Raw genomic sequence first — 26,814 nt, forward strand, 5'->3', positions numbered from 1 at the left:
CGCGCAAGTTTGGACATTTATGTCACTGGATTGTGGAGAACACTATTTTTAAACTGTAACATTTTCATTTGGATTCCAGAAACTAGCACAAATGCCTAACTTTTAACAACCTCTTATTGCTAAAATTGAGCTTGGATGGGTGGATTATGGTGGGACAATGTTGGCCAGGCTGAGGGAAGTGTCCAATGATAGTCTCTTCATGAGGTAAACCTATTCGACCCTGGACTGAAAGAAGCCTAGAGGACAATTTTAACACTTTAAAATTTTAATTTTCCTTGTGGGCCAGGAGGATTCCTTCCACCTGTTCATCTCTAGCCCATCCCACCCCAATTGGGGAACATAATCTCTTCCTGTGTCCCCCACCCATCCCTCCACACATTCCTTTCCTCCACAACCATGGCCAGACCTTTCAATCCATTCCTTTTGAATGGTCATGGTAAACACTTTGCGCTATGCACAGTCTACCTCCTGCTCAGCTATAGAGTCTTTCCTCCTCTCTCTCCCTCCCAATTGTGCACAGACTCCAGACCCTAATCACTCATACTGCCTTGCAAAATTGCGGACACTTTGCTATCCTCAACTGAAAAATGCCTGTGGGTCCTCCCACCCTTTTGCTGGGTGGTTAATCTGGTCATGCGTCTGATAAGAATCCACAAACGAGGCCATATCATTGAGATAGGCAGATCCTCCAGCTCCATGATCCTGCTCCTAATTTCATAACCTTTCACCGAGTCCCCAGGAACCCTCCCCAACTCTCTGTAAAAATTAACATGCTATAGAGATGACACTTTTTTAAAAACAGTTATACCAGCAGAGTCTGCTCCTGCCCCAGTGACAACCAATTGTCATCACGTAATGACGTGAAATAAATAATGAACGAAACTTTAAAAACTGACTGAAGAAATTATTTTTCACAGGCGAGAAAGGGTTAGTACTCAACATAATGTCTTCATTTCAAATTGACTTCCAAAGTTGCAACTGGCATTCATAAACACTGCATAATGTTGAATAAAACATCAGTATCTTTTTAGCTTCCTTACCATATCCAATGGGTAATAAAATCTTCCACGTGCAATCCAAGTTGCTTGGGTAATTTCCAGGAAATCCAGGACTTAGGATGACATTGTTCATGTTTGTCAATACGCCTCCACATCTAGCTGATTATTAAGAAAGAAAAAGCCTTCATTTATTTGTTGCAGCTGCTCTATGGTCTAGTGTGTTGTCTCTGTGTCAATTACCTTCCCTTAATTATCAGAGCTGCGTTCAGCAGAGATTTTATAGCTAACATGTTCAATGTGTAACAAACATGAATTTGAAAGTGAGATCCTATTTAAAGTTCAGTTTGTAATTTATGTCCAATAACAAGTCACATTTATCTGGCACATTTAGTACCCCAAGACTGCACAACCAAAGGTATTTTTGTGAACTTTAATCAGTAAATATAACAGCTTATAACTTATCCATCTGAGAGACACCATTAATTCCACTAGCTAGGCCTAATTCTATTCCTCATGCACAAAGGGGCAGATTATTCCACTATGTGAATCTGTTGACTACAAAATTTGTTTCAAATTCCATATTTGCATCATCGTTTGAATTCAAATTCGGCAAATAACTCATGCAGATGTGACCTCAACTAAGACTCCTAACCAGCAAAATTGGACAGAGCCCAAAAACAGAAGTGGGCATCGCAGTGCGTTCAGCAGGCAGCATTTGTGCTGCCCACTAATTTGAAATTATAATCGTATGCAGCAGTCAGCATTGAGTCTCAGAAGCGAGGACCACCAAATATGTCTGAACCCAGCCACCACCTAATGCCAGCTAGTATTACCAAAATCCAAAGTCAAAACATCATGGATGCTGGAAATCCAAGACAAAACAAAAAACTTTGAAAGTACTCAGGAAGACAGGCAGTGCCTGTGGAGAAAGAAACAGAATTAAACATTTCCACATAGCAGGCTGCTCTGGAATGTTAGATCACATGGAATCCAGGGTGAGCTGGCAAATCAGATACTCAACTGGCTTGATAGTAAGAAGCAGAGAGTAATAGTGGAAGGATGCTTGTCAGACTGGAGACCTCAGGGGTTGGTGCTGGGCCCATTGCTGTTTGTTGTCTGTATCAATGATTTGGATGAGAATGTACAAGGCATGATTAGTAAGTTTGCAGACGACACTAAAATAGGCGGTATTGTGGACAGTGAGGAAGGTTATCAGAAATTGCAGCAGGACCTTGATCAGCTGTGGAAGTGGGCCAAGAAATGGCAAATGGAGTTGAATATAGATAAGTGTGAGGTCTTGTATTTTGGAAAGTCAAATCAAGGTAGGAGTTTCATAATGAATGATAGGGTCTGAAGGTATGCAGTGGAACAGAGGGACTTTGGAGTACAGGGGCACGATTCTCTGAAAATAGACTCAGAGGTAGACAGGGCAGTGAACAAGGCTTTTGGCACACTGGCCTTTATCAGTCAGGGCAAGCTAAATAGTGTTAGCTTTGGTGGACACTTTGGCCTGCATGGACCTGTTTGGGCCAAAGGACCTGTCTCCATTCTGTGGTACTCTATGACGCCGTGACCCTTCATTGACCTGAAACATAAATTCTCCACAGAGGTTTTGTCAGCATTTTTCTTTCCATTTCCATTTTACAATAATAAAATCAGCCCGCATCTCCGAAAGAGGATGTCCATGCTGGCTGGAGGAGATGCTAGGCCATGTTGCAGACTTTTAGGCAACCTGTCAATTCTAAGGAGCCTAGAGGATTTCGATAGCAAGTTGGCATAAAACTTCGTACGGAAATCAGAGCCTGTGCTTTTCCGTGTGCAGGAGTGGTGACCAACTTCATATGGATTCTTGCAAACCCAACCAGCATGCAGAATCCAGAGTTTGATGTTTCAGCTCCCATTTCAATGCAAGCAAAACTACCTGACATCATTACACCTGCTATAAAGTGGATACAGGCTATTTTGGGCAATATTTATGGGGACGGCTGAGGATCTATCTAAGGAATGATCGTGGCTATGTGGAGCATAAAACTTCCTGTTCTTTCTCAAATAATCTGCTCATGGGGTTTTGTCATAATCCTCCAAAATCAATTCACAAGAACAGCCCAGGAATCAATCCCTGCCAAGTGGAGAGGTATGTACAACCGTCAGACAATATGTTCTCTGACAATTTCAACCAAGTGCAAATTTTGAACCTCAGAGTCCATGTTCTTAGGTTCAGAATAGACACATTTCATGTGTGATTACTTAGAAACAAAATAGTTTTGAACTTATCCAACTGGCAACAGAAACAAAACCCCAGCAATATGAGGTGGTACCAGGTTCAATTCCCATCCCATGGTGAATTATCAGATTTCATTTCTGATTGCAGTGAGAACTAAATTGAGCTTCGAGATGTCCAAGGTATAACATCTCATCATATAAACATTTCTCACTCATTGACTGGTATTGCAGCATAATCCTTCCTTTCTGTATAAATTAGAAAATTCACCAACTGACAGGGATCTTTGCTCACTTACCAATGCAGATCGGAGATGGGTAATTCCAACGGCGGACAGTTCCAGGCATACATGAAACATGAGCTTGTCCCTAGGAAGCAAAAAACATTCCAACCATATGCCAGTTAGTGGTAAACTGAAACAGTTGCAGAAAACCTTATATGGTCTCTGGCAAAATAATGCTTTTAATATTCAGTTTGACTTGTATTACTGCATGTGAAAGGCAGATTTGATAAGCATGATGTGCTCCCAAAGTTTCATTGCAGATGAATCATGAAGATTAGAACATCTAATGGTAGTGTAGTGTTGTAATGTCACATGTGTTGGTAGGGTCAACATAAAGTATTTGTTTCATTTTCTAGGAACAATGATGAAATAGACTGAGAACAAAATGATTGATATCCTATTATGCACAGATCCCTGAAGGTTTATGATTATTGTGGTGAAAACATAGATAAAGCTGATAAGGTATTGAGTTCTATTAATACAGCCAACGTCATTCCATAATTTTTCAGGCCATGAGTTAGACCATATTAGAAACACTCTTTTGGTCTCTGCTATGAGATGGATGATAATTACTGTGAGAAGCTCAAAGAATCTCAGCTTCACAGATCAGCTTATTTATTTTAGAGTAGTGTAGACTTAAAGGCAACTCAATTAAAGTTTATAAAATAATTTGAGTATTGTATTGATTCCGATTGATTGATTTTTCCAGTTTAACATAATAGAAGGGGCATGAGTCTAAACTACATAACAACAGAAACAGACTGCATTTGAGGCAGTTTTTCATTTTCCAGTGTAGTAAGTCTTTGGAATATGGTTGGTGATGTCACGAGTATTGAATCTCTACATTTCCTTGAGAGGGAACTAGATTACATTCGACTGCAACAGAGATCAAATTATATGGAAGAGTTGCCTTAATAAAAACAGTGATGTCCATGTGATGTCCTGGGTTTGTTTAAATCTATGACAGGAGTCCAACATGAGGGTGTGCTGGTTGGACAGCATTTTCCAGATTATTCTTTCCCATTATTATTGTTTTTCACTTCTCTCAGGAGATTATATTCCTTTGGCAGTATAGCAGAAGAAAGAAATCATCACGGGATCAGATGGGTTTGATGAACCAGTCTTTATGACGTGCTCATCACATTTGCAGCAAAATAAACTGAGCTACAAATACAATGAAACTTAAGAATTCCATACACTATGTGTGAATGACCAATAGCTTTCTACTTTTTGCAATCATTATCATATTTTTCAGAGTAGATACATTCACATGACTGTCTATCTATTGGTATTAATGGTGGAAGGAAGAAAAAAGTAAACTCTTCAATATTAATTTCCCTATTCATGCAGTTTGGGCTCATTTAAATGCACATAAGGGAACCTGCACACAAAATTAAAATTTTAGTGGTGATTATATCACTGTTTCATCTTGGAGCCTGTCAAGTGTCCTGTCTATCATAACATCAGCAAATATTTCAGGAATTTCCCATGTCTGCAATGGTCGAAGTTATTTTACACGTAGAGGTTACAAGTTTATCCAACTGCATACAACTTGATAGCTCAGTGCATATGAAGTAAAATGGTTTAATAACATCATTTTAATAAAGCAGCAGGGACCCAGTCCCAAGCTCTGAAATTTAACAGTGCAATCAAAAACTCTTAAATGTTATTATTCTACAGGTCAGCAAACAATAGTTAAATGTCATGGTCATAAAAGGGCAAAATAACATTGAACCGAAATACTGAATGTTTTATTAGTAAAGAGTAGGTAACTGCTTGATAAGCTGATAGTAATCACATAATATTAGTGAATCATCCTGTGTGAATATCGTCACAAAGAAACATCTGAACATGCGCTGAATACTGGTACTGCTGCCACCTGCAGCTGCCAGTACACCTCACCATCGCCAGGGAAAAAGACAATACTTCAAAAAGGGTGGACTTCAAGTCAGGAATTTATATTGTCTCTTTACAATGAGAGCAATACCTGGAGGGGGGAGGGGGAATGTTCAGATAGGGTAATTTGAACCCTAGGACAAAAGTCTCATTTAAGAATCGACAGATGGTGCTGCAGGAAAACAGTGAGTTTGGCATTCTGCAAATATCATGTCAAGTTGAACAATGGTCTTCTCTTCATCCAAAAAAAAATCTTGTGAAGCAACAAGGATGTTAATTGTTTATTTAGATTTAGACAGATTTCACAGTGCAGAAACAGGCTATTTGGCCCAACTGGTCATCACTGCTCCAAAATTGGCTTCCTTCCACTCTACTCCGTATCAAAATTACCTTCTACTTGTTTTTTTTTTCCTCCATTATGTACTTAAATATATTCTTGGAGAAGCTGCCTAAGCTATTCAGCTCAACCACTCCACATGATAGCGAGTTCCACATTGTTACCAAAGTCCAGAAAAAGAAGTTTTCTTTGCAGGATTTATTAGCAATTGTCCTATATTTTTGACCCCCGGGGTTTGGATCCACCCACCAATGGAAACATTGAACCTCATAATCACAAGTGAACACACCTCTTTAAAAATATGAACAGGGGGTCTTTTTTCTGCCTTACATCAAATATAGCTGACATGTTGCAATCAATTTTGTCAAAACCACACAAATAGCCGTGCTGTCGAAAGATATCTGGGCATGTGTGACCGTGATACATTTGACAGGAATTCAAAAAATGCCTTGATAATCAAGGATATGAGAATTTATTAGGTAAGTAACAATGTGATTAATAACTCTACCCTTTAACAAGAAAATGAAAATTGCCCTTTTATTCTTAGTCTGTTAATTTTTAAAAAGTCTCAAAGTCCCTCTTTTTAAATATATCTTAATTAAGGGGGAAAAAAACACACGTAATGTTAGCCAGCATTTTCATGAGCTTTTTTTAACGCTTCTTTTGAAGCTTCATATAAGATGTGGGCTGGGCGATAGTTTTAAATGGTTCATAGTCAAATGTATCAGTCAGTGCATTATGTTAAAAAGCATTGCTGAGAACACAATGTTCCTTTGTACGTATCACATTATTTTTCAGGACCCAAAATAGACAAGTTCTTTCTTTTAGAGCTACACAAACTGACAATTATATGACTAGCATATTCAGTAGAGACCAGACTAAGGCAAACAAAAATCACATCTATTGTTCACTAATCATAGCTGTTAACCTTTTGACTTAACTCTTCTCATTTTTAGGAAGTGCATAACTGAATCCCAGTACAGTTAGATCAAGTAAATGGTAGAAACAGATGAAAAAAGTGCATAGTATGTCACATTTCACAAGCCCATCTACTATATGTATTGATGTCCCATAGGATGTTTTTAATCAATGTCTTATATATTCTATAAGCCACCTACTACTGGGATGAAAGCACACTTTGCCTGTGCATAGGGACAGAAAGAGGCAAAGAGGAATTAATCAAGGTAAGACACGTGGAAGATGCATTTATGTGCATTCCATTTACATTTTAAAATAGAAATCCCAATGAGGAAAAGATGAAAAATGGAAAACAAATAGAAGTCTAGAATGTTGACAGCTAAAGCCTACAAAATAGGTTCATTTTCTACATATCATTACTTCAAATGGAGATCCCTGATACATTTATTCATATAATACGTTAGAGAGATACTGTTATGCAATAACATACCTGTGCAACACTGCAGCAGGAATTACATGAAACCATGCTGACTCTGACCTAGTTGATAGTTACACTGAAGGAATAGGATTGTGATATTATAAATCCTTTTCAATAGCATAGTGCTGAGATACACAGAAGCAAACAAAACAAAATCCATCTTATACCTACCTGCAGCGTATAGCCAGATTCACAGCTAAAAGACACCACATCATTAACCAAATATCTATCTCCAATCTTTATCCCATTGCTAGGAACCACTGGATCAGGACAGGTTGTAAGACCAACAGCTAGAGTGAGAAACACATATTCCATTAGAAGCAAACAAAGGAAATATAAAACTCAAATATTTGGACAATTCCTAATCCATAATCCTAATTCCATAATGTAAAAAGATTAAGAAACACACGATGACATTATTCATCACACGATGAGATTATAATGGATTTATACCTGACTACATATTGACAACAAAACCAAATACATCTGAGAGTTGTAATTTAAATTTACATATTTCAGATACAAATTTGGTAGAACAACATTTGTAAGCATTGTCTTTAATACTGTGAGAGAAAAGTGTTCAGTTAATTCTGATCAATGCAGCAGTTCCATCACTTTATATTGCTTTACTCTCTCCTGGTGGCACTATTCCCTTCAACAAAGCAAGAGAAAGACAGAGTAAGTTTCAACTGAAACCTTTATTCCAAACACTTACTTTCAGTAGTACAAAAGCACCCTCATCAGCTACTGTATTGATTTCAACAGTGAAACAGAGTTTCAATTAACATGTACTACTCAGTGACCACCTAGAGCCCAATTAGTAGATGGCAGCTGGTAATGAAGTGTTGGGTGAAAATCACCATCAGAGTAAATAACAACATGGGAATAGGCTGTCAATTGATTTTGTTTTAGTTTAGCTGCAGTTATTCAACCATTTCAATCCATATGTCGTGGATTTTAGCATTTCGACTCTGGATGCTCTGTAAAGCAGACTCTCATCTAACTCCATAGAGAGAGGAATAGTTTCTGAAACTGATAAGGTGTGCCATGATTTTAAATCATTGTTGGAATACTTCTGCTCCATTAAAGCACTGAGAATTAGAGAGAAGCACAGCTGAAATTTCCAACCACTGCCCATTTAATCTTTCCAAGATGAAACGCTGTTTTTGTTTTATCCATTTTGTACTGTGCAAGCCAGCAGCAATTTGTGACTATTATAGCATTCAGGGAACAGGTATGTTCCAAGATGTTGTTATACTTGACAATTTCAAAATATTAGTTACATTCAATGCTGGTATGAACAAGAATGGGGCAAGTTGCAATGTTTCAAGGAGCCACGCAGAACAATCCAAGGCTTTGAAACTATCAATTTTAGCTGAAAGGAAACAATCAGAGGAGAAAGTTGTTATCTTTGGGATGCCAATCAGTTAGGTCCTCAAAAGCCATGAGAAGGAGCTCTTTCCTGAAAAGATGTTGCTGCTGTGGCAGGCTCCAAACCTTTCAGACTCAGGAGAATAAGCAGAGCCAGGAGGTATGGCTAAGTATTGAGACGATGGCTCAGGAAAAGGCCTGGGAATTGTGGGGGCTCAGGAGAAGTCATGAGAGATTAATAATTCAGAGCAGCTGAGAGCAAGGATAAAGGAAGTCTACAAACGATATTTGGTTTGTAAAGCTGAACAAGATTCAAGCTCAGACGAATATCATGGTACTGACTGGTTTTGTGGAGCTAGTTGTCTGTGTAATACAAAAACTCTGCCTCAGTGCAGTGTTAAGAATCCAGGGCGGCACTGTTCCAATTGAGAGAGAGAACTATCCGAATGTTGTGACAGTCCCTGACAGAGCTGTGTTTGAGACTATTCCAGTGCTGGATCTTCAACAATATTGGTGAGTATCATACATAAGTCCAAATATGATCGATTATTGACAGCCACCAAAATGGAACCCACAAAGGGAATAAATGCAGGCTTCAATTCACACCCACAATATGAGCATCTTGATCTTGCCCGTTCAAAATGGTCTGCTGTATCTATTGAAACTGGGTATCAATGAGGTCTCATCTGTGTTTTAGCTCCGTGTACAGCTGAGCATCTACGTCTACAAGGAGAGCTTCCTCTAGCTAAATGCCCTCATCCTCAGTCTCGGAACTCTGCTCCTATTCCCTTGGCTCCTCAGCATCTAGAACCTTGTTTCACTGCCTGTTTTAACTGCACAGATCATGGCACACTAGGTTGATGTGGAACACTCCATCCTAACTGGAGGGCTCTCCCAGATTGCTTTGTGGTGGAACTACACCTTCAATAGCCCTATTGACTACTCCACCACAACCCTGGATGCAGTATGTGCGTCAAACTGATGACTAATATAGTACATCAGAAAGTCAGTACCTGCTGCTCCTTCACATCCATACGCACCTCAATCATTCCATTTTCCATTGTATTCAGTGGAGTCCTTTGTCATACTGATATGACAGATGATGCAGTGTTGTTCCCCCAGTCCCATGGCATGCTTGAAAGTTTAACAAATGATGGGGCACTGTTGACCAGCATTCACTACTAACTTTTGTATCACTGAGGTGACAACATTAGTTTAGCACGAATGGCATAGTGTGGAACAAACTGCTTTTGACCAACAGTTGACACACAAGTATGATCACTACATTGTATATTTGTGAAGGTATGTTTTTCAATGAAATGCAGCTGGACCTTCCAAATGCATGTTTCATGTGTTTGCACCTTTGATACTCTAATATCGAGCAGACGTGGAGCTCACACTATTGACTATCAAACTGACACTGACACTGTCCTGTCTGGATATAGTTTCAGGTATTTGTCCTTCATAATCTGGAGGACAGCAAGTGATAGGGAAGGCAGCTCACAGTGAACACCATCAGCACCGGGCTCCAACTGGTTGCCAGGCATCCACGCCTTCCCTCTCAGAGCACGCATGGCTCCTTTTAACTGGTCCTACCGTGAGAGCCCATTTCCCCCCTTGCCCTCAACATAGAGATACAGCATATTGAACTTTGCCTCCTCCCTGCCTCCTGAATACCAACATAAGGCCTTAATGATGCCGCCACCTGCTCTTCTACACTCCCCTATGGAGGTCACAGTGTTGGCCCTGCCGTGAATAACCCCACCTCTGCCTAAAATGCCTGCCAATGCTGTTCCATCCACCCTTTCCATACATCTCGCACTTCCTTCTGCCATATTGCTTGTTCACACTACCACAAAAACCTCTGCTTCCCCCCCAACAGTTGCTACCTTCACTCCCACACCCCTTTTGGTGGTGATCTCCTCACTGGCCCTGCAGCTCCTCTTTATACCTTCCTTAATGATTGATTGTATTTAGGCCAAAGAGGTTTAGTTTCTGAAGACACTGAGGCATGCACATAGCTTTCCAGTATGTTCTGAGGAATATTCACTTAATACTAATTACTGAGATTCTATTCTCCAAACGTTTAAGAATTTGATTATGGGAGGACAACCAAGGATCAATAAAACCTCTGTCCTGTAGTCTTGTCAACGACAATCTTTCTGATGTAAACACAGCTTTTTTGGTTTCTCTTTGGTAGACTGGTTGTCTTCCTGTGAGGTCCATGTTAACTTTCAAATATCTGCCATCTGTTGGATCATTATGCAAGCTACCTGGTGCAGAGCAACTTGGAAGCTTTTTGCAGCCAGTGGCAAGCTGAAGTCATCAGGGATCTGCTCTGACTTCCATCTCGAGAATTCTTGACATCTAGCCTTTTCAGCTTGTTAGGTAAGGTAGAATGCTAAAATATTGATGAGATAATTTGTGGCACCAATAAAGTATTTAAAGAAAAACCACAATAATTCTCAGTTGGCAGCTCACCATTGCCTGGTATGAATTTGCCTCAACACTCAGCAAATGCACAAAAAAGATGCAGTGTATTGTTCCCAATCTCGAGAATGACCTCACTGTCTTGTGTGATTCTGCCACAAATCCTGTTGTAGAACACATTACACAGGCTTCTATACAACTCCATCTGGTGTGTCTGCTGTCTATACTTACATCATGGTAATTCATATGTGATGCTTAAATATAGGTTGTATACATATTGGTGACTGCATTACTGTATGTTTATTCCCTGTATAGTAAAGTTTATTATTCCTGATGACAGACTCTTGCCCTAAACATCGATTCTCCTGCTCCTCGGATGCTGCCTGACCTGCTGTGCTTTTCCAGCACCACACTCTCGACTCTGATCTCCAGCATCTGCAGTCCTCACTTTTTCCTAGTAAAGTTTATTGTTGTTTGCTCAGAACCATGGACTCTTGTAGCTTTGTTGTCTTAATAAGTACCTAAGATCTTACACTGTGTCTACTTTTCAAAACAAGAATACTGGTTCCTCATTACATTATAACATGAATTTGACGGTATTGTTCAGGTTATTATAATAGTCTTTATTAAGGCTACTTGCTCTGCAATAAACCCTCACTTACTGAAATGTAAAACTTCGGTAAATGTCCTGTAACCCAGTTGCTAATGCACAAGTTGAACAAATGTCAATCATGTCAGAATCTGAGTGGGTTACAGGAAATAAAGCAACAAATGATGCAAGCCTTAGAACTCATAATTTAATTGTGCCTAGTGTAGAGTTTATGTTAGTTGTGACATAAATGATTTATTCTTAATTAAACATGAATCACAATGTGTAATTACTGGAGTTTAAACAAATGTTTTTACTTGTTGATATCCAGCTGGACTGACCAACTCAGATGCTGTGAGGGTCACAGTGGGGTATGTGATGATGATGTATAGTTTACAATAAATAATTTTACCATAAAGATTGCATATCAGAGACATGAAAGCAGCATGGTCCTAATTGTTTCTGTAATCAAACGTGCCAGTAGCTTAGTATAGCATGAGATAAGAGTTATCAGAAGGAAATGCTGTCAAAAAAATGGTTCATTTAACCAAGCTCATTATTTTGTTTTCTATTTTTCTTCCATCCAGGCTGATTGGCATTTAACTATCAGTGGACTAGTACAGGTTGCTCGCTGTGCTACCCTGCTGCACTTCCACTAATGACTGGCAGCACTACCACCAATGAATATCACCAATGGGTAACTATAATTCTCCTGAAGAAATCATGCCATGCACAACATGCACTCTGTGATTGTAGAGCAAACCCCTGTATAGTACAACTCAAAGTACACCCAGTTACTGAGTCCCCACACAAATAGAAAGAAAGAGTCAGAAAATGCAGAGCTGTGAATTGCCATCAAACTGATCACTCCAACTTAATGCAATTTTTTGTCCAAGTTCCCTTTAGTTGTAAGAACAAGAGCAACAATAACAATCAGTTTCGTGAAAAACATATTATTGGAAGGTGCAAAGGAGGAGCTCTGATAACAAAACCAAGAAGAAGAATTACAGCATCAGGGAAGGAAGAAAAGTTTAAAGACTTAGATAGGACTTTGGAAAAAGAATATGGTATTTAGGATGGTAGGATAGATTACAACCAACCATATGATAATAAACTATACGGAGTATTGTATATTCTTTACATTTAGGTAAAGAAGTAATGACTGACATGGAATCATACGTCAACCATCTAAAAATTCTGAATTGCTAATCAAAACAGCGTTGGTCTTTGTTTTTCTGGAAATGCACAATAAGTTGAAAGTTTGAAAGTAAAAGCAGCTTCATGATCTTATTGAGACTGTTCACCATAATCAACTAAAATCTTGAAACTGTATTTCTTTTATTGCTTGGTAACTGACCTGATTTCCATTTCTACTAAATTTATGCACTTGATATCTCTAAGTGGATAATCTGGGTAAGGAACAAATATCATAGGAAATTTTGACCCCACAGCCATTGACTCTTTAACCAGTGATTTGTGCAAACTCACTTCTCATGAGCAGCACTATGTATCATACAGAATCAAAAGGAGTAACTACATGAAAAAAAAACATTCAAAACATGTAGACAGCTTTACAAAACATTACAGTGACTCTTGTGGCTATAACTGGTATTATAAGCAGCAGTTATTTTGTCCTTTAGTCTATTTTTAGAATAGATTTTGTAATACATTTTTTCATTCCTTTTGGCCCTTCTCTCATTTTATTCATACTGGGCATCACTATGAATGGTAACGCAGATAATTCCTTGCATTGACACATGAAGACCATCACATTGAAGAATTTCATTTGGAAAGAAATTATGTCAAGATCATTAGCAAACAAAGCTACAAGTATCAGGGCTGTGATAATAATTAAGGAGTCATATTTATTTGATATTTTCTTCTGATCAGGGAATTAACTGGAATATACGGAATTAAACGCCAATGGGCAGATCTTTCAATTTTCTCTCATGAGGAAGAAAGTGTCAAATACAGTATAAGGAGGGCAAATATATTAAATCCTTTAGTGGATGACCTGACAGAAAACATATATAGAGAAAGCCAGTCCAAACAACGTACAACTCAAGATAAGAAGAGTTCTATAGATTAAGTGCAAGCAATGAAGGGAGGTAATATCGAAATCAAAACATTTTAAAGTCAAATCATAACAGTCAAGAGAATGAGGATTCATTGTGCACATATTCTTCACAGCATAACCATGCTTTCATGCTGGCACTAAAGGAGATGTCAATGTCATGGTTTATAAAATATCTAAAAGACCTTACTTTACTTCATTTCCTGACTTGCCTATCCAATGCAAAGTTTAGAGGAGAGAAAAATTAGTCGTCAATCTGTTGAATTACTGCAAAATTGCATGGATCAGTGAAGTGCCAGAAGTGCTATGAAGAATTGTTCTCAATAGTGTTTTCTGATAAAAATCAGAGACCAATGAAGCAACTCATTTGTAAGCTTGTCAGCTCATAATGCAACACTAAAGGCCTAATTTGAGGGAATGAATTAAGTGGTGCTGGGGGTGGGTGGAATGTAGGGGGTGGGGTGGTGCTGGGAAGTAGAGAGGTCTTCTTATGAAGTCAGCAGTGTAATGCTGGAGTGATTTTAACTCAGTCATATTCTAAAAATCAGTGCAAGGCTGCTCATCAAATTGGAATACAAAATGGGCAGCCCTATTACTGAAAATGTACAGGGCCTCAGTGAGACCACATCCTGGGTACTATGTGCTGTTTCGGTGTCCTCATTCAAAGAAGGAGGTTGCAGTTAAGGTGGGAGTGCAATAAAGATTTACCAGACTGCTTCCTGGGATGGCAATATTGACGTATGAAGACACAGCTGATGCGCTAGAATACATACACTGGAGTTTAGAAGATTGAGCGGGATCTCATAGAAACTGAAAATTGCTAACAGGTCCAAACAAGGTAAAAGCAGGAAGGATGATCCTGATTATCAGAGAGTCTAGAACCAGTGGTCACAGTCTAAAGGTAAAAGGGAGACCATTTAAGATTAAGCTGAGGATAACCTTCTTTACCTAGAGAGTAGAGAGCCTGTGGAAGTCTCTGGCACAGAAAGCAGTTGAAGCCAAAACATTTAATGTTCAAAGAAAGAATGACATATATTTCTTCTGTTTCCTTAGGTTGGTGATGTCATTTCCTGTTCTTTACAGGAGATGACATCACAACCCAAGGAAACTTAAACACATAAATAGAAAATGGGACATAACACCAGCGCTTCACTAGAGGCTTACTGATGATGTTACCTAGAATGGTGATGAAACGTCTGAAAACGAACCTTTCAACTCAGCGAGCAAACTTACATCCAGACAATGGATGACTGTTGCTCCTTCTGTTTCATGTTTTACAGTCCCTTCTCTGTATAATGCTCCAAAGAGATACATCAGACTTGAAGCATCAAGTGTGTTTTTCTCTCCATTGATGCTGTCATAAAATACTGAGTATCTTCAACATTTTTTTGTTCTTTTTTTAGACCATTAATTTGTTATTTAAGGGATTCTTGTTGGTCCAACAGTAGAAGGGCACCTGACATCTATCCCTTCACAGATAAAATGTCGGTGGAGATGGGTAGCTGGTGGGCTCATAATTCACCATTCTACATCTGCTTGCTTACCCTGAAAGGATATAAGGTTCCAGCCAGTGTGCTGTGTAGGTTCTCTCTTTAGGCTGCTATTCATATTTATAATGTTAGATAACTGTGCCTGGAAATGTCAGAAAGAAGGCAAAAGGGAAATCCTTAATGTTTCTTGCTGCAAGCCTTTCATTGTATCATTCCAGTTTATTGACTTGAAATGTGAATATTCTTTTTTTTAAAATCGACACTTGTCTGGCCTGCTGAGCTTTTATGCAATATCTGGATTTATTTTGGATTAACAGCATCAACAGAATCCCAGGAAAATTATGACACAGAATAAAGCCCTTCAGTTCATCATATCTGCACCAAACCCAAAACAAAACTAGCCACCCATTCTAGTCCCACCTTCCAGTATCTGCTCTGTTGTTTAGCAGGTTATATCACAAATGCCTTTCTTTTGCCTTGGCCAACAAATGCACAGCAAGATCATCAGACAACTTAACAGTTTTACAACTGGATCAGTGTACCAGTTGCTGAAAACAGAGAGTTTTGCCAGAGGACAATAGAAAGATGTAGCTGAAAGGATGGTTACGATCTGGATCCAGAAATTGAGGTGACCCTTATTTGTACTAGTTTAGTAGACATTACCAAACTAGAGTCACCAAGAAACAGTAACTAGGAGGATGCATGGACAAGAGTGAGGCTGTTGGAGCTCTACATTACTTAGTTTTTAAATATGTTGACTGAAAGATGACAGACTGCTGTCTATTGGGTCCAAGGTCCCTGAAGAGCTCACTGCATTTGTTATTTTACCATAATGGTCAAAACAAACAAGGTGACAGGAGGTCATGCAGTGTCATGGTCTCAGTGACAGATCAGAGTTCATTGAGACACTTCAGACATGAGGGTTATACAGTCTTCCAGAGGTAAACCACAAATGGTGTAGGCAGCTTAGCAACATATAACTCCCTGTACACATTGCTGTTGTTGAGCCATCACACTATATTTTATGATACTTGTGGGTAGTTGCATGTTTAATCAGGTTCTAACCCACAGCAAGTCTCATTTACATGGGGCACCATGCTTGTTGATCTGCACAAGTTCCAGCTAAAAGACTGCCTCAATTTTAAATCCCTCTATGCCCTCACCCTTCTCTATCTATGTAATATCTTCCTGCCATGAGAATCTTCCAAAATGACTTTGTTTATCTCATGTGGTCCTTTCAACTTCCAAGTTCTAATGCTCAGGTATCCTCACCTTAAATCTCCTAATCACTTACTCCTCTTTTAAAATGATCCCTCAAAATGACCTCTTTGATCAAGCTTTTGATTACCTTTGTTAATGTCTTCTAATAAGGTTTGGTATAAATTTTATTTTCTAACACTCAAGCAAACTGTCTTTCAGAATTCTATTACAGCAAATGTGCTGTATGAATACCAGTTTTAGTTTGGTTGTTTCTTGCTTGTCAGCCTTGAATCTTTGACAACTAAGTACATCATGGTAATCACGATGAAACATACGCAGAAAACAAGAATCCCACAAGCAGAAATATGTCAGAAACAGCTGTGACAACTTTAAAATGGCATTTTGAAGTCACAAATCAGGACTATTGGCCATTTATTTCAGTTGAATACCACCATAAAGATGCTTTGAAAGCTGTGAAAACAACAGGAGTGCCATGCAAATACAGATGCAATCAAGACAGAACTAAATATTCCTTTCATTGTACAGTAGAGGTCAATCTTGTCCAGATTCTAAATAGGGTAGTGAAGGCGGGATCGCACAATGAGTTGCTGAGCTTCCTTCACACCAGATGAAAATTAACAGGAAACATTTTTGTTTTAGCAACTAGTAACTCACTTTGCAAAGTAAAACTGAAAAGGAAAATCCCTTCATCAAAATTTGTGGCTATCTTATAGGGTAAACAGCTCTTTTTTTAAAAAAAACTATTCAACCGTATTACTTCGTGGGAGTCATCTCCAAATTCAGAATATGACCCAAAGGACCTGCACTTTCTATTGTTAGCTAAGGTAGATGGCTATACATGTTTTAGCAAAACATAGCAGAATGTTTGGGAAAATAAGGCTGAAATTGAAACTAGTCAAACTGGAATAAAAGGACTTTTGTGGTTGATAATTACAAATCACTGTGATAGTCCATATAAGTCAGTCAGGGGAGAACAACAATTTTAAAGAGATTTCCAAGCAATTGCTAAACTGTTTTTGAAGCTATTGTTGTCACACAACTCCAATGCTCTGGTGTCGATCACTGTATAATTGACTGTGAAAGAAGTCTTATCTCGACCTTGCTGCTTCTTTTAATCTCCTCTTGTAGGGTTAATGCTCCTATCAAGAACCTGAGAATATATTATTGATTTAAGGCGTTGTATAAATACATGTTATTATTGATTCCAAGATAATATATATCTTCGGGCGGTGTGGTGGCTCAGTGATTAGCGCTGCTGCTTCACAGCACCAAGGACCTGGATTGAATTCCAGCCTTGGGCGACTGTGTGGAGTTTCCATATTCTCCTCGTGTCTGTGTGGGATTCCTCCAGGTGCTCCAGTTTCCTCCCACAAACCAAAATGGGCAGAGTAGGTGGACTGGCCATGCTAAATTGCCGAGTGTTCAGGGATGTGTAGGTTAAGTGCATTAGTCAAGGGTAAATGCAGGGTAGGGGAATAGGTCTGGGTGTTACTCCTCGGAGGGTCGGTGTGGACTTTTTGGGGCAAAGGGCCTATTTCCACACTGTAGGGATTCTATGTATATATTTTCATGGGCTTCATGAGATCTTAAGCAAATCTTAACAAGCTTCAAAAATTGTACAAATCTTTGTATTACTTCAACACCAGGAGCATCCGGAATAAGGTGGGTGAACTTGCAGGATACCTGGGATTTCCACATTGTGGCCATTTCGGAGACATGGGTGGGGCAGGGGAAGGAATGGTAGTTGCAGGTTCCGGGATTTAAATGTTTCAATAAGAATAGGAAGGGTTTGGAGGGATATGGGCTGGGTGCTGGCAGGTGAGACTAGTTTGGGTTGGGATATCTAGTTGGCATGGACGGGTTGGACCGAAGGGTCTGTTTCTATGCTATACATCTCTATAACTCGATGGTAAAGGAGGGGTAGTGTAGCATTGTTAGTCAAAGACAATATCATGTTTGCAGAAAGGACCTTTGAGGACTTGTCTACTGAGGTAGTATGGGCCGAGTCAGAAACAGGAAAGGAGAGATCATGCTATTGGGAGTTTTCTATAGGCCTCCAAGTAGTTTCAGAGATGTAGAGGAAAGGATAGCAAAGATGATTCTGGATAAGAGAGAGAGTCACAGGGTAGTTGTTATGGGGGACTCTAACTTTCCAAATATTGACTGGAAATACTATAGTTCAAATACTTTAGATGGTTCAGTTTTTGTCCAATGTGTGCAGGAGGGTTTCCTGACGCAGTATGTAGGCAGGCCAACAAGGGGCGAGACCACATTAGATTTGGTAATGGATAATGAACCCGATCAGGTCATAGAGTCATAGAGATGCCAACCGGATATCCCAACCCAACCTAGTCCCACCTGCCAGCACCCGGTGTTAGTTTTGGAGGGAGGTGAGCACTTTGGTGATAGTGACCACAATTTGGCTATATTTACTTTAGCCATGGAAAGGGATAGGTATATATCACAGGGCAAAAGTTATAGTTGGGGAAAGGTAATTACAATGTGATTAGGCAAGATTTAGGATGCATTGGATGGGGAAGGAAACTGCTGGGGATGGGCACAACAGAAATGTGGAGCATATTCAAGGAACAACTACTGCGGGTCGTTGATAAGTATGTACCTGTCAACAGGGAGCAAGCTGTTGAGCATAGGAGCCGTGGTTTACTAAGGAAATTGAATCTCTTGTCAAGAAGAAAAAGGAGGCTTATGTTAGGATGAGAGGCAAAAGCACAGTTAGGTCACTTGAGAGTTACAAGTTAGCCAGGAAAGACATAAAAAGAGAACTAAGAAGAGCCAGGAGGGGGCATGAGAAGTTATTGGCGGATAGGATCAAGGAAAACCCTTAGGCTTTTTATAGGTATGTCAGGAATAAAAGAATGACTAGCGCAAGATTAGGGCCAATCAAGGAAAGCAGTGGGAAGTTGGGCATGGAGTCAGATGAGATAGGGGAAGCGCTAAATGAATATTTTTGTCAGTATTCACACAAGAAAAAGACAATGCTGTTGAGGAGAATATGGAGATGCAGGATACTAGACCAGATGGGATTGAGGTTCACAAGGAGGAGATGTTAGCAATTCTGGAAAGTTTGAAAATAGGTATGTCCCCTGGGCTGGATGGGATTTTTCTGAGGATATTCCAGGATTCTCTGGGGAGCCACGGAGGAGATTGCAGAGCCTTCGGCTTTGATACTTATGTTGTCATTGTCTACAGGAATAGTGCCAGAAGACTACAGGATAGCAAATATTATTCCCCTGTTCAAGAAGGGGAGCAGAGACAACCCTGGCAATTAAAGACCAGTGGGCCTTACTTTGGTTATAGAAAAGTTATAAGAGATAGGATTTATAATAATCTAGAAAGTAATAAGTTGTTTAGGGATAGTCAGCACGGTTTTGTGAAGGGTAAGTCATGCCTCAGAAACCTAATTGAGTTCTTTGAGAAGGTGACCAAACAGGTGGATGAGGGTAAAGCAGTTGATTTGATGTATATGGATTTCAGTAAGACATTTGATAAGGTTCCCCACGGTAGGCTATTGCACAAAATACGGAGGCATGGGATTGAAGTTGATTAAGCGGTTTGGATCAGAAATTGGCTAGCTGGAAAAAGACAGAGGGTGGTGATTGATGGGAAATGTTCATCCTGGAGTTCAGTTATTAGTGATGTACCGCAAGGATCTGTTTTGGGGCTACTGCTGTTTGTCATTTTTATAAATGACCTGGATGAGCGCGTAGAAGGATCGTTTAGTAAATTTGCGGATGATACTAAGGTAAGTAGAGTTGTGGTTAGTGCTGAAGGATGTTGTAGGTTACAGAGGGACATAGCTAAGCTGCAGAACTGGGCTGAGAGGTGCAAAATGGAGTTTAATGTGGAAAAGTGTGAGGTGATTCACTTTGGAAGGAGTAACAGGAATACAGAGTGCTTGGCTAAAGGTAAGATTCTTGGTAGTGTCAATAAGCAGAGATCTCGGTGTCCATGTACATATATCCCTGAAAGTTGCCACCAGGTTGATAGGGTTGTGAAGAAGGCAGAAGGTGTGTGAGCTTTTATTGGTAGAGGGTTTGAGTTTCGGAACCATAAGATCATGCTACAGCTGTATAAAACTCTTGGAGAATTGCATACAGTTCTGGTCACCACATTATAGGAAGGATGTGGAAAGGGTTCAGAGGAGATTTACTAGGATGTTGCCTGGTATGGAAGTAGGGTCATTTTTGAAGTTGAAAAATAAAATCACATTGTGTCTTTGCTCCCTGGATTGTCATTAGTTATTTAATTTCCTCCCACAGGAAATCTGGTTTCTAATGTAGTCCACAGTCATCACAGCTCATCAAAATGAATGGGAGATCTGCAGAGTACAGCAGAGTACTGAACTTATCAAAAGCTAATGTGATTTACAACTGGAAAAGTTGATAATAGTCTGTGCAATGGATATGTTCCAGTAAGCTTATTCTGTGTAGAATAAATAGCTTTCTGAGGCTATCATGTTGCTGCACATTGACATGCCAGAGTTATCTGTTTGAACAGTGGTAAGATCAACAGGGACTGTCGACAAAAAAAGTGAACAGATGTATTGCAGCAAATGCTGATAAGCGAGAAATCTTTACTAGAATTAGAGTGGTGGATATGCAGTATCCAAGGCCAAGTCGATAGAACCAGATGGCATCATGAATTGAGTGTGCTAGAAAGTCAATGGCAGCATTCCCATATTTTAAGCAGAAAATGGATGGCTAAATATCTGACATGGTAAACAGGATGTGATTTTTAAAAATACTTTCATGTGAAGTGGGTAATATTGGCATTGGTATCCATCATTAATAGCCCTTGAATTGAAAGGCTTGCTAGGCTGCTTCAGAAAACAGTTAAGAGTCAGCCAATGTGGATCTGGAGTCATATGTGGGTCAGACATTGTAAAGACAGCAGACTTTTTTTCCTGAAAAGGCATTAGTGAACCAGATGAATTTTTATGATGATCAGTTGATTATTGAACCATTATTGAGGCCAATTTTACATTCTAGGTTCTGATTGAATTTTAATTTCACCAGCAGGAGGGCCTTTAACTGACGGCCCACTGGATTGCTAGCCAAAGTAACATTACTCTTATGTCACCATTTTATGCGCCAGAAATGCACCTTCCAACATTTGGTCAGGGCAGCAAGGTTTTAAGGCCTTTGTGTGTGAAAACAAAAGGGCCTAATGCTTTTCTGAGGTAGACTTACCATGTTCAAGGTAACACGCTGTAGACAGGTCACTGGAGACTGCCAGAAAATGTGCAATTCTTAGGAAAGAAACTGAATAAAGAGTCAGGACAACCAGGTGTGATTTCCCACTGCAATGCCAAATATTGTTGCTACTTTCGCTCAAATGCTCCCCCCAATAGCTTCATGTGATCCTTGGCTGTCAATTTCTGGTTGCACCACTCACATCCCCTCACACTGAGACCTAAATGGAGGCTGATACCAGTGGGACAATGGGCTGACTGGGCATGCCCAATAAGGTCTGCAACTAACCTCATACAAGCAAAGTCTGAGTCCCAATATCAGTAGTGTATCCTTGGACTAACTAAACTAAGTGCAAGGAGCATTTCCTGCATCCAGCTGGAAATCAATATCTCAGCCTACATTTCTTTCATGTGTGCCTTCACTCGCCATTATTCACTCATCGAAGAAATAAATCAAAAATCCCTGTAAGAACTGAATCTAACACTGAAGCAAGTGCAGGAGATTTGCATACTGCAAAGAAGAGGTTGCACCAAGTGACCACAGATATATTATACATTTCAAAAATACATTTAAGATTTACTGTTAGGGCATAAAAAGTATTTTGCCAGGAAATTGCAGAGATTGCTCTGCCTACTGCAGGTTTGCTTAGCCTTTTTATAAATTACCACTCTATTGGACATTCTTGGGAAAATTGTATGTTGAATAGTAGTTGATAATATAACTTGCTTTTATTTCTAAGCATTAGGCTTTCTAAGATCGACATGAAAGCAGAGGCATCACAGAAGAAGGACTAACTTGTTTGAGGGAAGTGTCTTTGAGGTAGACAATTAAAGACTGTTTGTTCTCAAATGATTCAGGATCAATGTACTATGAGGTTTTACTTACATCTTGTACCTCTGATATCAGTAAAAAGTAGTATATTGTGGTTTTCAACCAAAACAGAAATAAAATCAAACAACTGATAAGACAATAGACTGGTGATCTATGTTATATATGTATGACACACTCAACATTAAATATCTCATGGTTATCCAAAATACAATGTGGTGAACTATAGGATGAAGGAGATAGTTTAACAAATGGTTCCAACAACTTGTGGATGCTGAGTATGATTTATTATTAATTATGGACACATTTAATACCTGGGCATCACAATTCATTGAACCCATTAATCGCTAAGATGATGTGAAAGAAAGTGATATCCAAATTTGCCAATGGCACAAGAATAAAGAAGGCTATAGGTAATGTAGATGAAAGCTTGAAATCATAAAAAGATTTCAATAGATTAAGTAAGTGGGTGGGGTCCATATGGGGGCTTATGGAGTTATATGTGAATATGAGGTGGTATGGAGGGTGCACGAGTGATCTGAGAATAACAATGGGGGTTTCTGTCTCCAAGAATAGAAAAATGTTGCCTCCATACCCACACTCCTCCTGCTTTCAATTTCTTCATGCAAAATATTCTGCAAACCTAAACTTTGTGTAAAAAAGTAAAGATCTGGAGTAAAGTCATACAGGGGTCTGTGTGCATTTTGGAAAGCAGAAAAGTGGAGAAGTGCACAAGTTGGGTTTTTCCAAACTCAGGCAGATTGGATGTGAGGAAGTGATCGAGGATACAGATAGCAACAGGAATATTGAAATACTAAGGCAATCACTCAATCTGATTAGAAGTGAATATCATGAACCCAATTTCAGCATAAATGTATAACCGATTATGGTGTGAGAATATATTCAATAGTTCAAAATAGCAGAATACCGAGTCAATTTGTTATTTATGCATATTCTAGGAAATGCTGGGGATCTGATAGCAGAATAGTTAATTTATACTCATGGAGTATTTACTAAGCAATTATGGGGACACTTAGATAGATGATGTTTCTTTGAAAGACCATAGGATTTGTTTTAACTGTCATCCAGTCAGAACATTTAAGGGATTAACTTGATCAAGAAGACAATTTTTATCCCCATGCGATTCCCTACACTGAATAACCATATTTGGAGTCATTCTTGACTGACAAGGATCTTAAAAGATATCAGAGACAAGGCAGAAGAAAAGTCATAATCTGTTCAGTTTTGATATTAGCAAATAGTTTAACAAGCTGAATGCCCTGTTCCTAGTCCCAACTCATAGAGGAACAGAAGGAGGCCTTTTAGTCTTTTATGCTTGTTCTACCATGCAATATCTTAATCTTTAATTTATATTGATACATCACCCTTTGCCCCATAATCCTTCATATTTTTTGGCGAACAAAAATCTATCAAATTCAGTATTAAAATTAGGAACTGATCTAGCATAATCTAGCATTTTGAGAACATATTTCAAACTTCTACCCCTTGCCTGAACAGACTGAGTCCAATTTTCTTTTCCATCTTAGAGTCTTAGACACCCCAATGTAAAAATAAGCTTTTGCCTCTGCCTAACTGTTTCCCTTAATGTCTTGAAAGCTAATCAAATCATTCCTTAATATTCCAAATTCCAGGGACCAGTCTTAATTTGTTTTCCATTCACAGAAAAGTCAAAGTCAGGAGGGAATAGATTGAGAGAAATTGGTGGGATGACTGGGGAGACATATCGGAGCAATGTTTTCATTCAGGGGCTGCTGTTGAACTCATTGGCTGAAAAGGGTCAGAGAAGCAGAAACCCTCAATGCATTTGAAAAAGAAAACTTTGATGTGCACTTGTAGCCAAGAGGGCTACAGACCAAGAATTAGTAAATGGAAGTGGGCTGTATACTTGGTTTTCATTTGGCACGAACCCATCAATTAAGTGGCTCCTTCCATGATGTAAGTCTCTTAAAGTTTCACTTTGCCCTTACACAACATGGGAATAATGCCTTTGATGGTCTGGTCACACGCTGAGACCACACGGGAAGCAAAGTTGTCCCGAGAACTTGCTAATTATATGATAATTTCGCCTGTATGCCCATGAATGATGTTGATCTCATGGCAAGTCTAGTATGATCCCAAGCATTTGTATAAATATGATTCATTGCACATCAAGCAATCAGTCTGTGGAATGCACAATGAAGAATGGTATCTCAGACATTCTCTTACTGACTATCATCAGAGACTAAAAGGTTGATGAGGCTCAAGAGAGTGAGAAGTCATTAAATCAGAAGCTGATATATGCTGTACTGAGAAGCAATTTATTCTTGAAACAGTAAAGTGCTAATCACTAAAGCAACTTTCAGATGGTTTGAAATTCAAATAGCAAGCATAGATTTTGGATTCTAAAATTCAGGGTTGCATTCCTTTGAGTTGAAATGCAACTTATAATAACTTTTACTCAAATGACTATGTATTATCCAGAAAATAAAAATGATTTTGGAGACAAACAAGGTACTGGGACAACATCAAGCATTAATTGTTAAGCTACAACTTCAATGGCTATTGTAAAAACTTAACTACAGTATAGGCAAGATGTTTAAGGAAATAAGCCGAAAGACAACAATGCCTCAAAGGAATCAGCTACTGATAGGCCAGAAAGTGTTGTCTGAGAAAAGCCTGTTTAAAGTACAGAACTGAGACTGTTTATATTTCAAAAATATACATCATGAGATCATACTTGTGAAATTTATCATTGGTGAAGGACAATTAAGCTGTGCGATTTTTAACAGTTAGAAACCTCAAAAGACAGAAAAAACTAAAAACGACTTTGTGTGCAGTATGGATTAATCACCTATGTTACATATGAAGAGTATGTTCTCAGCAAGTCTCAACTTATTCAAAGGTCGTGGATGTGAACCATTGGAAAGAGAGAGAGGTTAAGCAACAATTGGCCAAATATTTAAACTGTATTTCACACAGAGCATGATCATATCCAACCTGGATGTGTAGCTAAATTGATCCTCTGTTTGAGTTTCAGCTGTATAAGCACAATGGGATTGTCAAAGTAAAATTGCTTAGCTTAGAGAGCAACCTAAAAGCAAAACATCAGAGGTTTCATTCTAAAGAGTTACTTCATTAAATATAGTTTTTTTTCTTAAATGCTATGAATGAGAAAGTTGTAAATGGGTAGTTGTGACAATTTGGGATAAATCTGAAGAATGAAGGACAATATTTAAAATCGACAAATTGTAATAGTTGGATGGGAAGGGAAATGCTGACTTGTCTTCTTCCTGAGCTCAGTGTTGAGACTCCAATCATTTTTCGTGTCTACAAAGGACCTCTCTCTTATAGAGTCAGAGATGTACAGCACAGAAACAGACCCTTCGGTCCAACTCATCCATGCCGACCAGATATCCCAACCTAATTTAGTCCCACCTGCCAGCACAAGGTCCATATCCCTCCAAACCCTTCCTATTCATATACCTATCCAGATGCCTGTTAAATGTTGCAATTGTACTGGCCTCCACCACTTCCTCTGGCAGCCCATTCCACACACATGCACCACCCTCTGCATGAAAAAGTTGCCCCTTAGGTCTCTTTTATATCTTTCCCTTCTCACCATAAACCTATGTCCTCCAGTTTTGGACTCCCCCACCCCAGGGAAAAGACTTTGTCTATTTACCCTATCCATGCCCCTCATGATTTTATAAACCTCTATAAGGTCACCCCTCAGCCTCCGATGCTCCAGGGAAAACAGCCCCTGCCTATTCAATCTTTCCCGAAAGCTCAAATCCTCCAACCCTGGCAACATCCTTGTAAACCTTTTCTGAACCCTTTCAGGTTTCACAACATCCTTCTGAGGAAGGAAACCATAATTGCTCACAATATTCCAAAAGTGTTCTAACCAATGCCCTGTACAGCCATAACATGACCTTTGAATTCCTATACTTAATGCTCTGACCAGTAATAGATTCAAACAAAATGTAAAAATCATCCCATTCTACTACTGTGAACACATTTAGAGCATTGGAATTGAAAACAAAGCTGTTCAAAATTTAGAGTTTGTGGATAAAATAAGTATTTGGGCTGATTTTTTAAAAAGTAGATGATATTCAATGCAGCTAAATGCATTGCAATGAAAACAAAGTGAAATAATAAGTCAGTACACAAGGATAAAGTTTTCATTTAAAGACAGCCAGGAAATTACGCTTAAATTACTCTGATTAATTATTAAAAGTTTTTTTTAATTCATTTGTGGAACTTGGACATCACTGGCTGACCAGCATTGATAGCCCATCCCTATTTGCCCTTGAGAAGGTGGTGGTGAGCTGCCTTCTTGAATCACTGCAGTCCACTTGCTGTGGGTGGACCCACAATGCCGGCAGGGAGGGAATTTACAAAATCACAAACATAAAACCTTTTATCAACTACTGCATTCAGGAATAGAAATATAATGCAGTTGATCAT

The 26,814-nt window shown here is 39.1% G+C and overlaps 1 protein-coding gene across 3 annotated transcripts in view; it reads right to left on the minus strand.

Moving 5' to 3' along the window:
* Positions 1 to 26,814, minus strand: part of LOC140464913 (CUB and sushi domain-containing protein 1-like) — a 2,358,623-nt gene that overhangs the window by 273,283 nt on the left and 2,058,526 nt on the right. For all 3 annotated transcript variants that reach the window (XM_072560545.1, XM_072560536.1, XM_072560527.1), the window contains exons 38-40: positions 7,303 to 7,421; positions 3,518 to 3,587; positions 1,041 to 1,157 (exon numbers count right to left, since the gene is read on the minus strand). In XM_072560545.1, the coding sequence (XP_072416646.1) occupies positions 1,041 to 1,157; positions 3,518 to 3,587; positions 7,303 to 7,421 (306 nt within the window). The remainder of the gene's footprint in view (positions 1 to 1,040; positions 1,158 to 3,517; positions 3,588 to 7,302; positions 7,422 to 26,814) is intronic.

This window comes from Chiloscyllium punctatum, chromosome 3 (assembly GCF_047496795.1).
Source record: "Chiloscyllium punctatum isolate Juve2018m chromosome 3, sChiPun1.3, whole genome shotgun sequence".
Classification (NCBI taxonomy): domain Eukaryota; kingdom Metazoa; phylum Chordata; class Chondrichthyes; order Orectolobiformes; family Hemiscylliidae; genus Chiloscyllium; species Chiloscyllium punctatum.